The 15,294-nt window shown below is 39.6% G+C and overlaps 1 protein-coding gene across 4 annotated transcripts in view; it reads left to right on the plus strand.

The window, feature by feature from the left end:
* Positions 1-2,008: 2,008 nt before the first annotated feature.
* The window catches only part of LOC146563837 (focal adhesion kinase 1-like), a 63,043-nt gene continuing 49,757 nt past the window's right edge, over positions 2,009-15,294 (plus strand). For 3 of the 4 annotated variants that reach the window (XM_085291165.1, XM_085291166.1, XM_085291171.1), the window contains exons 1-2: positions 3,837-3,943; positions 12,579-12,605. In XM_085291165.1, the coding sequence (XP_085147291.1) occupies positions 3,907-3,943; positions 12,579-12,605 (64 nt within the window). In that variant the 5' untranslated portion in view covers positions 3,837-3,906. Of the gene's footprint in view, positions 2,247-3,836; positions 3,944-12,578; positions 12,606-15,294 lie in introns of those variants that run through there. The other variant, XM_085291168.1, reaches the window with a different exon arrangement.

Raw genomic sequence — 15,294 nt, forward strand, 5'->3', positions numbered from 1 at the left:
GATTCAGCTTGTTGCCTAAATAACAAGATATTTATAAGGTTGTAATAAATCCTAAAAACTCATGATATTTTATATGGCGCTTCTTCAAATGTACCACTAGATGGAAGCCTGTACCTCCTCTTTTACTCTGATATCATCTGCAGTCAGGCACCACTCAGGTTTATGCAGCCACACGCAATCCTAACAGACTGTCTAAAAGAGCTGCACTGAAATCAGTCACATAGAGTCATCCTTCATCACATACTTGGGTTTTAACATTACTCTTCAATCTCAGTGTTATAGCTGGGTTTTTGTTTTCTTTGTTTTCTTTTGTTGTTTTGTTGTTTTGTTTTTGTTGGGGGGGGGGGGTATTTTTTATTGTTTACACAAGAAATTATGTGCCAAGGAAAAATAGCAGAGCTAAAGTGAATAAGAGGGGAAGCTGGAAAGAATTGGACACAGTTTTAAATGTGATTCTTTTTAAATAACCCTTTTAAATCTGGTAACAAATTGTAATGAAATGTATTTCTATTCAAACAACTGCCAGTCATTATTTTACAAGCCAAATAGTTTATACAATATAAATGCATTTATTTGGCCACTGCAGCAGGGTTTTTTTTTTCTGAAACCAGTCAATTAAACTGTGATTTGACTTTCTACCAGTCAATAACACAGCAGAAATGTATGTGTTATACAAAGCCTTAACCTTCTTACAATTCCTTTTAGATTAAGCACAATGTTTTTGTCCCAGTAGATGCCACGGTGTGTGACGTGCATACGTGGGCTGCTCTGCCACGTAATCACGGCATTGTGAGTTAATCCAAGTGTCTTGCATCATAATTTGCATCACACGTGTGCGTGGATAAAAATAATCTCTGTATTCAGAATGTGTCTGCATGAATGTGTGTTTGCATGGGCATAAGCTGGCTGCATGCATGAATGTAGTAGATGTGTAGGTGGGACTGTATGTGTGAGGAGGGGGGAGCTGTGTGAGTAGATGGATTGTTTTGGGCTTTGGCTGCGAGACAGTGGCGATACACAGTTAGAGGAAAACAAAGCAGCCAGCATCAAAGTCAATAATTGTGTGTGTGGGGGGGATCTTTATTTCAAGACCTCTTTTGTTTGCCTTACATCATAAAGCAATGATGAATAATGTATGACATAAATCTCTTAAGATTTAATTTAAACATGAGCTCTAGCACAGCTGTAGGTTCGCTGTGTCCTTTATTTTACTGTTCCTCTGTGTAGTGTGTTCCACTATGAAAATACAGAAAACTTAAAGCTTCCATCAGCACTGACATACATTTGTGAAACTCACTGTACATCTTTTTATTCAGTGAAGAAGCAAAGACGCATGGTTACAGACAAACGGTGTTGCAGTTTGATAGTGGCAATGACAGCTTTACTTCATCCTGCTCTGACAGTCCCTCCCGACACACACACAGACACATGCACCTCTTAAATCTTAAAATCAAATAAAGGTGTACTTCAATGTGTGCACATACTTTAGCCAGATTTAGCGAGGACTCAGTGTTTGATTTCTAATGTTTATGTATAATTTAGAGCCTGTCAGCAACCATATATACAGTAATTTCATGAAGTGCTATTGTTTGGATGCCCTATTAACTAGAACCAACTGCAAGAAAGAATCAAAACCTCAGAACATAATGTGTTTTCTCCTTAATATGGCAAAAATATGGGCTCAAAATAGATTTCCCTTCACGGCACTACAGAACGTCCTTTTTAACTGGTCATCAATACGTAAAACAATAAAATACCACCATAGTATGTTAAATGTGTGGATTTTTAAGACCCCAAGATTAGTGTACAATATAAGGCGGTTTTACTCTCCTGTGCCATTTTTCTTCATGTGACAAAATAAATAGGGGGATAGTGTAGTTCTCCAAAATCTGGATCTCATATGCAGAAAGATTTGGGGTCCCTTGATGCAGGCGTGGACACGTAGGGCCCCTCTCCTCCTGTCAATGAGCCCTGCCAGCTGCAGCCATGTTGTAAAGGATCAGGCTCCTCCAGCAGCAGCAGCAGAGGCAGCAGCAGTGCTAACAGCTAGCGTCAGTGGACACCGACTACCGGGCACGGCGCTGTTGTGGACAAAAACAGACAGGGGAGAGGGACCTGGAGCACAGAGACATCCATCTAGCCGGTTTCTATTATCAGTGGATGTGCTAATAAAATTCAGACGCGCTGGCTGGATAAGGTGTCCGGTTACGGAAAGTAGGTGCGGTCGGGCTCCAGGGCTGAAGCGGGTGAGTATTGATCCCTCTTGGGGGCGAACTGAGTGGGAATAGCCCTGGGTTAGCTTAGCTAGCTTAGCATTAAAGGGGGGGTAACATACACACACACAGACAATGGGGGTTAACGACAATGCACTTAGGTGTGGGTGTGTTTTTAGGAGCTGGCATGAGGGTTTAGAGTGAATTAGCTGATGTGAATTACAAGTCGTTTTATACACGGCGGAGTAATTTGTATTCCTAACAGACAGACAGTGGTGCAGTGGCCGAAACCACCCCTCTGTGTTTCTCCGGTGGGTGCAAAGGTCCAAACCAGGCAGGATTTCTGTCATGCGGAGTAACAACGCCTTTGCAAAACAGCTATGTTTTGTTGAGCAGTGAGTGGCTCACACTGAGACTTATCTTTTGCAGGCAATGGTTTGGAGACAAAAGGGGGAGACAGCCTTTACTTAAACCTGAATGTCTCAAGTGTTTTGGGGGCTGTTTGCTGCCTTGTCAACCTCAATATTGCACACTGATCACTGAACTAGGCCGATTGAAATGGATTAATATTTGAGCAGATCCTGTGGGGTTTTTTGTGTGTTTTTTTAGGGCCACAAATCATTTGTGAGCGTGCTTGATGGGATTAAACAGAAATCTATGCATAATGGTAAACCTGACAGAATTAAACCTGGTTCACAGCTTAGTGCCCAGCAGCTCTGTGGTTGAAGGTTTGTCAGTTATTTGCTTTTTTTGATTTCAGGGTTTTTTTTTAATCCAAGCTGCCCTGATTTGTCTCCTACAGATGTCTGTTTTCCTGATGCTTTGCCGTCTTGTTTCCTGCCTTTATGTGGCTGTTACCACAGATCACATCCCTGCAAACATCCTCTAGCAGCAAAAACCACTGGGTCAGGAAACCAAAGTGTGTTCGCAGATATTATGATCTGATCATGGACAAAATAACCATGCTTGACATGGAATATACTTCTCTCCTGAAAAAGGGATATGACCACTTTTTTTTTCTTAGTGAATTATCAAGAAATGTCAGTTTCTGGTACAATTTCCCTTCCAGCGGATGCCTTTCTGTGTAGATACTATTAAAGCACTCATTAATGTTTGCTCGAGTGCACATCCCACCAGTGCAGCAGTTGATGTTTTTCACTTCTCTGTTTTTGACTGCATATCAAGCACATTTTTCATTATTCTGAAAAATTGTGCACATGTGATGATCGTGCATGAGTTTTTATTTGTAGAAGTGATGCTTGAAAGGGAAAGGAATGGCTTTGTTTCCGTGTCTGCTGCTTGGTCTCCTCACCTTTTCTCTTGTTACTTCCACTGAGATGAAGATGCATGAATGGGGAAACAACAATTCGGATATTGGATTGATTTTTTCCCCTTATCCCTTTCTTTAGTGATGATGGGTCTCACAAATTCGACAGGCAGAATGGTGGGATATGATGGGAGAGTTAGTTGGGGAAAGAATGAGAATCAAGCATTTAGAAGGAGGAGGCAACAGTTTGGAAATGAAACTCAGCCCCCCAGGTGTGTCAGTCCTAAACATTCAGTGGGCGGGTGTTTTCACTCTCCTATAAGTGACAGCATACAGTACAACTAGGAAGTGCAGAAAGAGAGGAGAGGAACGCACAGACATTCATGATTTAGCGGTGGACCGGGCCTCTGCGTACTGACTGCCAACATGCAGTTCTGGGATTTCCTGGGTTGCACCAATGGAGGTATGTATGTGTGCGGTTATACTGATGGCTTTGTGAATCTTCTTGCCGTTGATTGGATCGGTGTGTGCTCTGTGCGAGGCAGGTAGAGAGGGTCTGGCAGGCAGAAAGCTGGAAAGGAATTTGTTCTGTGCACTGCTGTGCAAGCAGTTGCATGTGAAAAACCTCACAGACAGGTAAAGAGTGGAACACAAACAAACAAGATTAGGGGACTGATAAGGTGTCGGCCCATTGTGTTTTATTTGTTAAACCTGGTTGGTTCCTTCTCATTTTTTTAGATTAAGTGGCAGAGATCTGTTTGTTTGTAGCTTTAAGCCTAAATTAAAAAATCTTTTTCTTATTTTGCTGACTCGACGTAACTTATGAATCATAGCGTGACTGTGCGCTGTCCTGTCTGCACGAAGCGTATTTAAACTTTTCTTGGGAACAACTCTGAAACCCCCTCAGCTTGACGTTCGATTATAACAAAAACTGCTGTGATTATAGTTCCTAAACGTTGCTCTCATAGTTTAGAGGAACTGGCACCTATGTCAATGAAATCCAAAAGCTAAACAGGAGTAGGTTTAACTCTTAGCGAGATGATCACATGTAACCCTGACTTTTCTTTTCTTTTTTAAATCCTAACCAGCTTTTCCTAAGTTAAAACTGTATCTAAGTCTTTATTCATACAGACAGCTTTTTAAGGTGGTTTAAAAAGCATATTGGAGTCCAAGCTTGTAGTCTTCTTTGTTCAGCCACATTTGGTTATACTTGCACCGCAAAGAGTTAAACATCAGATTTCTTGTTTTGTCCAACAACTGCCCACAGTTATCAAATGTCCCTTTTTTCTTGTTCAGAGGACTGTAAGTAGCTGAACAGTTTTTCATATTGCCTTTATAGCTGAAAATCAGATTGTCCCTACGCCTATAGAAAAAAGGGAATTCAGTGTGTTTGTTTCTGCAATATTAGCTTACATATAAAACACAAACACACCCGTAGAATCTATAAAGGATATAAAACTCCAGCTTATGATCTCAGTTAAGTTGTGTTGTCTCATGTCTTGCCTTAAATGTGGTTACTTTATTGTGCTGCATTGAATTCCAGGACACTTCGAGCTCCAACACCCATCCTGTGCCCCAGGCCATGTTTTCTGCTATTGCGCCAATAACTATAACTAAGATACCTGATGGCTTGTGTCATATTTTTCACGCTTACAATCATAAATAAAAAGTAGCTTTTGCTTTAAACGCTTCCTTAGCTGAAGCAGCTATCCATAAACTTTCCAAGTTTGTAAAGTGACAGATTAAACATGAGGATATACAATATGCTTAACTGTAGCCATATAGACGTTTAATTTCTGCTACAAATTTTGGAGGACAGTGTTACAGTTGGTTTGTTGAAGTTGTTGTCATATTTTCAGGTAATACAGAAGGAGGCTGTCTTGAAAGATCAGTGACTGTATGACTGGAAGCGAGCGCTCATGTGTCACCATCAGTCTGCCCTTATTTGCATCCACAGCTCACTGTTTTGCTTAAGTTATTCCATGTCGGTCATCACTGACTGCCTGTGAGACGTTCAAATCAATTTCAGGGCCTCATTCTAACATAATTTTGCTGTTTAGCTTTCATAGTTTTAAAGCCTCTTCTAAGGAAATGTATACGCAGTGCATCTGACTATCGCCTGTATCTGACAGCGCTTTTCTTTAGGTAATTAATAGGTAATTATTTAGATAATTATTTTTCAATTACAGTTTTGCCTTCCTAACATTATACAAACAAGAATAATTATAATGAAGATAAAATTCCTGTTTCTTCTGCGTTCTGTTTTGCAGTCGTACATTTGTTTTGTTGTAAATACAACACATTCCTTTCCTGTACAGCTGTGGCTTTTGCCCCCATCTAAACTCAGACTCACTGTGGCAGGTTTAGATCAATCCACATGAATATTTTAGAAATTCAAGAAGGTCCACTGTGAAGATATTTTCACACACAAAAAAGTTTAACAGTTACGTTATTCCAAAATCCATTACCTATCATATCATTATTAACAAAGTGGTTATGATCATGATTTTTCATTTCTTTCTTTTTTTTGCCATAGTTGGGTAGTTCTCAGTTTGCTGAACAAGTATGGCCTGTTTCAAAGGGTTGCCAGCAGAAAGCCACTTCTCACTAAAAAGAACATGGCAGCACAGCTTCGGTTTGCAAAGTTGCATCTGAGCAAACTGCAAGACTTCTGTAGATGTTTGGCCAGAGTGCACAGCACCATGTTTGGCGAAACAGAAACACACCATTCTAGAGCAAACACTTCATAGCAACTGTCATCAAGATGGTGGAGTTGTGATGATGGCGGCCACAGCACCTGGACATCTTGCAGTCATTGAGTTGAGCGTGAGCTCCTCTGTATATCAAAGTATTCTGAAGTCAAATGTGAGGTTGCCTGACTGACACCTGAAGCTTGCCTGAAACTGGGTCATGCAAAAGGACAATGATCCCTAACACAACACCAAATCTATAACAATGGCTGAAAAAGAAAAGAATTAAGGTGTTGCAAAGCTTAGAGCTGTAAACAAATGCAAATAAATAAATAAATGCCAATTAACCTCAAATGAACTGAAGTAACATGGTACAAACTACTGATTCATGGGATGTATTTATTTTTTTCACTGTGAAAACTTTCACATGACTCTATGCCATCAGGATGTCTTGCAAACGTGCAGTATTAGACTGAAATGGCAAAGACTAAATGGGAAATCAAACTGAACATTTTAGAAAGAATTACATGACAGTCAGTTAGTATCCATATCTGTGTTCAGTCCAGAATCAGTCCAGACTGCTATGTTATAATATGTTAAAAGTCAAGTCCTTCACCTCACACTGACTTGTATAAAAAGGTGTGAGATGATTAGCAAATATGTATTTATAGAAGAGATTAAAAAAGGTATGCCATTGACATTACAGATTAATGTTTCTGCTTATAAGCTTGTGTAAGAAAATGAAATGAACCTCAAGTGTTTTGAAACTAGGTTTGATATAGTCATCTGTGATCGGTCACCTTGGCTGTGAAGGTTCTTGGCTCATAGGTCTATTTAATGCTAGACAGTATTTTTTTTTTTTTTTTTTTTTATAGAGTAAATGAATTGGGAGGTATTTTATGTAATACATATATTAGATCAAACGTTTTGGGTAACTAATCCCTTTTTCTCAGTTCCTGAAAGTATTCTAAGATGAGAAGGTTCTGCTAGACCCCGGTGCTGCTGTGGTTTGGTTTAATGTGTTTATAAATGTTAACTTTGGGGCAGTGTACTGCACACTGAGGTAGAGCCATAAAATGGCTTATAAACGAAAGAAACTATAAATCTATTAAATCGGTGGTAAACCTGCAAGAACAGGAGGGAATAAAGTGGGTATCTGAGAGAGCATACTGCACACGTGCCTCGTAAAATCACAGATTTGAATAAAATAAATAATAAAGAAAACAATGTGATCTGAAATTTAATCATTAATTTGTTCAGCCAGAGAGAAGACATGATCCAACTTCACAAGGCGCTGACTGGTTTCAAAAAATAAACCTGTCTCACCAGTCACTTTATTAGGTACACCTGTTCAACTTCTTGTTAATACAAATAACTAATTAGCCAATCAGATAGAAGTAAGTTAGATAAGTAAGTAAGATAGAAGATGACCTGCTGAAGTTCAAATTGAGCCTCAGAATGAGGAAGAAAAGTGATTTTAAGTGACTTTGAACATGGCATGGTTTTTTACACAACACATCAAACGTAGATACAGATTAGCTTCAGCAGCAGATGACCACACCAGCCGAAGTAACCTATGAATTGAGGTTACCGTTGCACAGGTTCTCCAAAATTGGAAAACGGATAATTATAAAAACATTGTCTGATCTGATGAGTCTTGATTTCTGCTGTGATGCATGAATGATCGACCAACAGGCATTGATCCACTGTGTGAGTTGTTTGAAAATATTTTGGTAGCCTTGGAGCAAAAACCCCAGCCTACCTGGATATCGCTGCTCACCATGTCCACCTCTTTATGGCCACAGTGTGCCCATCATCTGATGGATACCTCCAGCAGTGTAACACACCATGTCACAATGCTCAGATAATCTTAGACTGGCTTCTTGAACAAGACAGAGTTCTAAAATGTTTCCAAATGGCCTATCTGGAGCATCTTTGCAATGTGGTGGAACGGGACATTCCTATCGTGGATGTGCAGCCAACAGTTGTACGGTTACCATCTGATGATGTCGTGCCAATGCGGCCAAAATCTCAGAGGAATGTTTTCAGCGCCTTGTTGGATGCAATGAAGAATTCAGGCAATTCTAAATAAAAAAGTAAAAGGAATCCAACCTACTACTGACAGGATATACCTAATACCTAGTTCTTTAAAGGTCCATTTGAGTTTAAGTTGTAATGTCTTCAGGTTCTTATTTTTGTTTTTCTTCTCTAATGTTATAGCGGTAAAAATGTAATTAAATAAAGTCCTAAGAATTTTTTTGATTCTTCTGCTGAATTGAGTTCGTCTGACTGCACTGGAAAGTGTAGCAGTGAACATATTAGCTGCTTACTTTTGGCTGCTCCCTTATTCACAAGGGGCTGATTAATTTGGCAGCTTTTTCTTCTTATTATTTCTAACACTCGATGACCTTCCTGATGGGGAACAGAGAGATCTATAGAACCAGCTATATATTGCTGATTAGGTGAATACATAAACCACTATACTGAAACTACTCTGGCTTCTGTTGGTCTGTGTATTGTGAGTAGGCTATAAAGGCTACTACACAAGTGTTTCAGGTGAAGAAAACTTAAGCTTTGTATCATCAGCAAATCTTCATTTTTTCTGCTTAACATTAAAAATCCAGATGTGAAAAACTGCTCTGGTGTAAATGAGAACTTCCCTTCCTTGTGGTCTCAATACTGCAATAAACCTTTTTTTTTTTTTTATAGCTGCTACGTACAGGGACAACTACCTCATTAAAGCCTTAGCTGCCACTGTGGTGACTGCTCTGATGCTGCACTCAGTTCTGTTCCCTGCTATTCTGTTGTACTGTGTTCTGACAGGCTGATCAGTGCAAAAGGCTGTTGTTGTTTTCATGATGAGAATGGAGTTGTGCAATGCCCTTAGCATGGTGTCAACTGGTGTAGCCTCTGCGATTTACAGCCAGAGGCAATAGCTTTTTCACTCTGAGTGGGAAAGCAAAAGAATAGGGGCCGAGAGCATGAGGGAGCAAATATGACAGAGTAGGAAGGAGAAGCGCTGAAGTGTGTTTATGCAACTGAAAATGTCTTCAGCGGCTCTATTGACAGATGTATCCTCTCTAACAGGCTCTAGTCTGAGGACATTATTTGTGGATTTTAAAAGTTTGATTTGGATTTAAATCATTTCTCATGACAAAGACAAGTCTGTTGAACTACATATGAAGATGTTTTGTGTCTGTGTTGTACTAATGTTGCCATGCATACGGTAAATGTTTAAAATATGTGCAGCTGTATTTATCACATTTTAAAGAGCAGTGGCGGTTTGGGATATTACTCTTTGATGTATATTTTTAAATGTCAAGAAACATTTCGATACATCCTTAATCCTTTGGTGTTCTTTGCTGAATGTACTGCCAGTTCTAGCTTTAAATTGCCGACAATCCTCCATGTTGCATTTATCGGTATTGAATATTACACTCGGTGTGAGGTACAGCGGAGAATAATGCCAGGATTGGAGTTGTGCTGCTTTTTGTAACAGCATGCTACTTGTAGCCAGCGCTTTGGACTCAACTCTGTCAGGAACAAACAGGATTATGTGTTTACAGGAAATTACTGTGTGTAAAGTGGTAGAGCATACTCTGAGCATCAGTGAACCAATGAGAAGTAATAAAAACACACCATAAAATGTAACTTATTGGAATCCACGCACGGTAAGTTATTACACGGTATCCATTCATCCATCCATCCTATTTTCTGCCCTTTAACTGGTGACAAGCGCAGGAGGACATTGAGGTGTTCCCAAGCCAGCCGAGAGTATGTCCTAGAACTGTATGAGAGACTCCTTTTAGTAGGACATGCCGAAAACACCCCATCTGTGATGCCCTTTTCAGATGCCCGATGTGGAAAAGAAGCGGTTCTGCACTGAGCCCCTCCCGAATGATTAAATCCCCTACCTTGTCCTAAAGGGAGAGCACAACGTTATTTCAGCGGAAGCTCATTTTCACCGCCTGTGTCCCTAATCTCATTCTTTCAGTCTCTACCTAGAACTTGTGGCCGTAGGTGAGGTAAGGGAACATAGACCGATAAATCGACAGCTTCACTTTCACACCCAGCTCTGTCTTCACCACGGCAGATTAGTAAAGCATCTGCATCGCTGCCAATCCACACTGATCCATCTATCATTCTCCCACTCCACTCTCCTCTCACTTGTGAAAGAGACCCCAATAAACTTCTCCATTTGGGAGAGCAGCTCTATGACCTGGAAAGGGAACTCCACGCCCTTTCTGGCTGAAAACCGTGGCTCGAGACTTGGAGGTGCTAACTCTCCTTCCCACCATTTCACACTCGACTGCAAACTACCCCAGTGTGAGCCAGAGGTAGATGTCTGATGAAGCCAAAAGATCTACATAATCCACAAAAGGTATTCCTGAGGCCACCAAAGCATTCTGCCACTGTATAGCAGTACAGTACATGCTATACTGCAGTTTTATTTATGTCAGAATTGTGAGTAAGCGCAGTTTACTAAAGATCTTAGCTTTAATACCACAGATTGTATTCAAATGATAGATTAAATAGTAAAGCCAGCACTGAAAAGCCTCAGGAGGTGACTCTAGTGGAAAAACAAGTCAGGCTTTATAGAAGTAGGTGGGAAAAACAACTCTGGCTTCCCTGATGTTTGACCTCAGTAAACACTTTCCTAATTAGTTTATGTTTGCAATTGCTAGGCTCAGGTCTTATTAAATAAAAGATGATGCTTATTTGGTAAATTATGGTGTTTATCAGAGATAAAAAGAATAATCAGGCAGGATATGCTTTAGGGTGAGCCTGCTTTGTATGAGTGTAGTCTTAAATTTCCAGTTTTAAAACTGCGCAATTGTGACAGTGGAAGGCTTCAGGGCTTCAAAATGAGACTTCATGAACTTATGGCTATATCTACCACGTTCTATATACAGTGTATTATTAGTGTTGCATTTATTTAATTTTGAAATATTTTGTTGTAAAACAGTTATGTTGTCTGACAGCATATTGCAAGAAGATATTCACACATGTTCCAGTACCAAATTCATACTAATTACATTAAGTTCTTATCACAGTATTACATGTTGTTTGTTGCCTATTGAAAATGAACTTATTTGTCTTCTGCTAATAGCAGACAGTGTTTGCATCTGTCTTTGAATGAAACTCTAAAATTATGCCTTTTCTGTTACCAGTCTCTTACACTTATTCTATCTCGTCTCAGGTGTTCACTGAGAAGCCGTACCAACCAAAAATGATTTAGCTGTTTTCCATCTGTGGCCACTTCATCTAATTCCTTTGTGCAACTGATAAAAATAAAAAATATTTAGCTTGTACACAGCCTAAAGTGAGTCCTTAATATTGAATCAGTGCACACCTCCAGCTTAAAAATGATTATTAATGAAGCCAACAATTACTCATCCCAGTCTAATTCGTTATAGCTTTATTAAATGCAGGTTGGTGACGTGCTTCTCAACACAATTTTCTAGAGAGACTGTAACACAGTACATACCTGAACCCTGATGTGCTTCAAGTTGATACAAAGTAACATAAAACTGTACGGAACTAGGACTAACCTTTTTTTTCCCTACACGTATTATAAAGACAAAGCCTCAGCATCCTTATTAGCACCACAGCCTGTTGTCTGTTGCTTAGTAACCGATGTCAGCTTAGCTTCAGAGTGTTGGACATTTCTGCATAATGTTCAGTTTGGTTTCATTGTTGTATGAGAATCTAGAGAGTGAAAGTATGGGAGAGAGGAGCGTTAGGCAGAGAGGTCAGGGGACAGATTGAGATTTGAATGTGAGCTGGAGGTGAAGCTGTTATAGCATGACGGCGCAGATATATTCTGCCAAGTCATGATTCTCGCCTCGCTCCATCCGTCTGGAACGCAGCTCACATCAAATCCTCTTCATTCATCACTGCTGCTGTGTGCTCAGTGCTGACAAACGTGTAAAGAAGTGAAGTGATGAGCATGATTAGAAATTCATTTTTGTGTGTTCAGAATTAAAATGGGAATTTTATTCAGTTAAATTGGGACTTTTGGAGTAGTCAGCATCCTCTCTGGTGAAACCTTTGGTAGTAATGTTATCTGTTGTTTTATTTTTTACCTGTCAAGCTCTTATTAAGTCTTCTTTGTCTCTTAATTTATTTTTCTTTACTCTGCTGTACAGTACCTCTGAAATGTTAAAGTAGTTTCAAGTTATCCATGCATGAAAAATCATCTTCTGTCAGGTACTGAATGAGATGCAGAGAAAAATGGCTTTAAAATGTGCTAATTTTGTGGTTTTGGTCACAGACAAGTTTTAGAGAATATCTACCCCATTTACAGCTGAGTGCTGTAGCGAGAATAACGCAGGATGTAAGTCACTGAGTCGTTTTCACAAATTTATCAATTAAGACTTTTTTTTTTCTCCCTCTTTCTTTTCGCAGACATTTCCAGAATATCATACTATGCCGGTGAGTACAATTTGAGTTGTTTTCAATATATGAAGGTATTATGTCTATTTTCTATCAACTAATGATAGGAATTAAAAAACTATTGAGTTTAGTTGAGTTTAGGAATCAATTCTGTGAAAGTTAAAAAAAAATTGTAATATCAAGGTATTGTCAAATTTCCTAGATGTGTATTTTTTTAAATACATACTCGTGTTCTATCAAAAAAAAGTAAAATCGTGGAGCCCTTTCTTTATTAACTTTCTAGCTTTTTATTTCACAAACTGGTGAGCAAATTAGTGTTTGTCGCCCTGCTCAGCTGTGATGTAGCATATGCTGCTGGAAAAACTATGACATGATTTGTAAATTACTCTAAACATCTTTTTCTGTTCTGTAGAAGATATTTTCATACTGGTGTATGTTGGTAAGGATTTACCATTATTTGGCTAAAATATATCAGCAGGCTTTATTTTAAACATTGTTTAAATCATGTAAAATGTTTAAAGCCAGTATAAACAATGCAGGCTAATATGTGAAGTATACAGTACATGAATGGTTATATCAGCTTTATTTTGAATATACTTTCCTTTTGCAACCTTTTTGTTGAATAAAAGTGGATATTGTACATAGTTTGGTTTAGAGCACTTGTACAGAGGTGCTGTTCTGCTTTTTCCTTTTTATTTTTAAATCAGATGTTATTTGATATTATCACAGACTTAAACAAGGCCAGTGTTACTGAGAGCGGTTTGAAGTTGAGCGGAATAATTTTAAAGGTATAGATGAGACATTTTATAGCCCTTAGCACCAGTATCTCTCCATAGCTGTTGCTAGGTAACTGTTGATCCTACTGTATGTCTACAGGCAGGATGCTGAATATTCTGAGCTGAGAAAGACCAAAACAAAATTTACATTTCTTAACTCTGGGAGTTCTCTAATGCCAAAGTTGAAGTTGGCACAAACCTGTAATCACATGAAGCTTCCTCAGTTTGCTGGAAAACGACAACAATAAACCATCCAGCGTGCAGACTGGCAGAATGTAACCTTTGTGGCTGATAATGGCACAGGGTAAACTTCCTCTATAACACCTTCTGGACACAGTTTCTGTCCTGTAACAGTCAAATAGTGATATGATGCAAAAAACATAAAACAGAAAGATCCCGAGTCATTTCTTTGCAGTAGCAGCATTACACTTTCTCCTCTCTGTTTGCACAGCATGTATCCAGAGCCAAGTTTTAGAAATGCACTCACCGGCCACTGCATTAGTTATGCACACATTGCTAGTGCTGGCTAGGACCTCCTTTCGCTTCCAGAATTGGCTTAATTTGTGTCATAGATTCAACAAGGTGCTGGAAACATTCCTCTGAGATTTTGGTTCATAATGGCGCAGTGGCTGCAGACATCTGTGGTGTGAATATCCCATTCTAGTACATCTCAACGATACTCTATTGGGTTAAGATCTGGTGACTGTGGTGGCCAGTGAACTTCTGTTATGGAGAAATCAGTTTGAGATGATTTGAGCTTTGTGATGTCTTAATCTGAGGAAGCAGCCATCAGAAGATGGGTACACTGTGGTCATAAAGGGATGCACATGGTCAGCAGCAATTCTCAGGTCGGATGTGGTTTTTAAACATTGCTCAGTTGGTACGACAAACATTACTGTGCACCACAACCAGCAGCCTGAACCTGTGATACACGGCAGGATGGATGTCTGCTTTTATGCTGGGTACGCCAAATTTTGACCTAGCCGTCTGAATATTGCATCAAAAATAGAGGCTCGTCAGTTCAGACAATTCTTTTTCCATTATTCTGTTATTTAATTTGGTGAGCGAGAGTGAATTGTAGCTTCAGTTTCCTGTTCTTAGCTGATACGAGTGGCATTCGATGTGGGCTTCCTCTTCCATCCTGGTGCACAGTTTGAACTTCATAGCCTCTGTTGACATTACATTAATTAAGAGTCTTAATCAGGTATACCTAATAAGGTGGCGAATTTATTGTAATAATTTTATTTTCTGAATATTAAACACAAAAAGTTGCCTTTTTGATATATTTGCAGAATTAACTAACTAAAAATGTTTGTGCTATTCTATTTGGTTTACTTTTTTGTTCAATAAAAAAGTAAAGTAGACATCCTAGCATTTAAACACGTTTCCTGTGTGGCTGGGCATACTCGGTGAGTAATTGCTTGCAGCGCTTAGCCACTAGAAGCTTAGCTGTAAAGCGTTCACAACATCTTGTGCGTTGTCACATTAGAGGGATTGAATGTTGGAGTGCTTTGCTGCCAGTGAAGCTCGCAGGCTGCAGGAGCAGGTGAAATATGTGTGGAGAGGAGGAGAGCGTGGACAGAGGGCAGTGTAGACCTGCTGAGGGCTGCAGAGTCAAAAGGGGGAGGGATGGTGTAGAGAAATGTAGACAAACAAATGTCGTAAGTGGTAGGAGAGTGGAATGTGTGTTTTCAGTGGCTAATCACTAATCTTGGTAAAACCGTGGGTGTGTGTGTGACAGGTTTGTGTGTTCATATAATTGTTTATTAAAGTCACCGGGTCCTTTTTAGCATTCTGTCCAATCAGCGCACCTACTTTCCACTGCATCAAGTCTCATTTACAATGTTTATATCTATCTTTCTTCCTGCTTCTGTTCCGTGTGCCCCCCCCCCCCCCCCCCCCCCCCTTCTGCCTTACACACACGCACACCTCTGCAAACACACCAACATCCC

Source organism: Mchenga conophoros, linkage group LG11, assembly GCF_057382185.1.
Source record: "Mchenga conophoros isolate Kocher_MC1m ecotype Shallow Benthic linkage group LG11, M_conophoros_male_GT1.1, whole genome shotgun sequence".
Lineage (NCBI taxonomy): Eukaryota > Metazoa > Chordata > Actinopteri > Cichliformes > Cichlidae > Mchenga > Mchenga conophoros.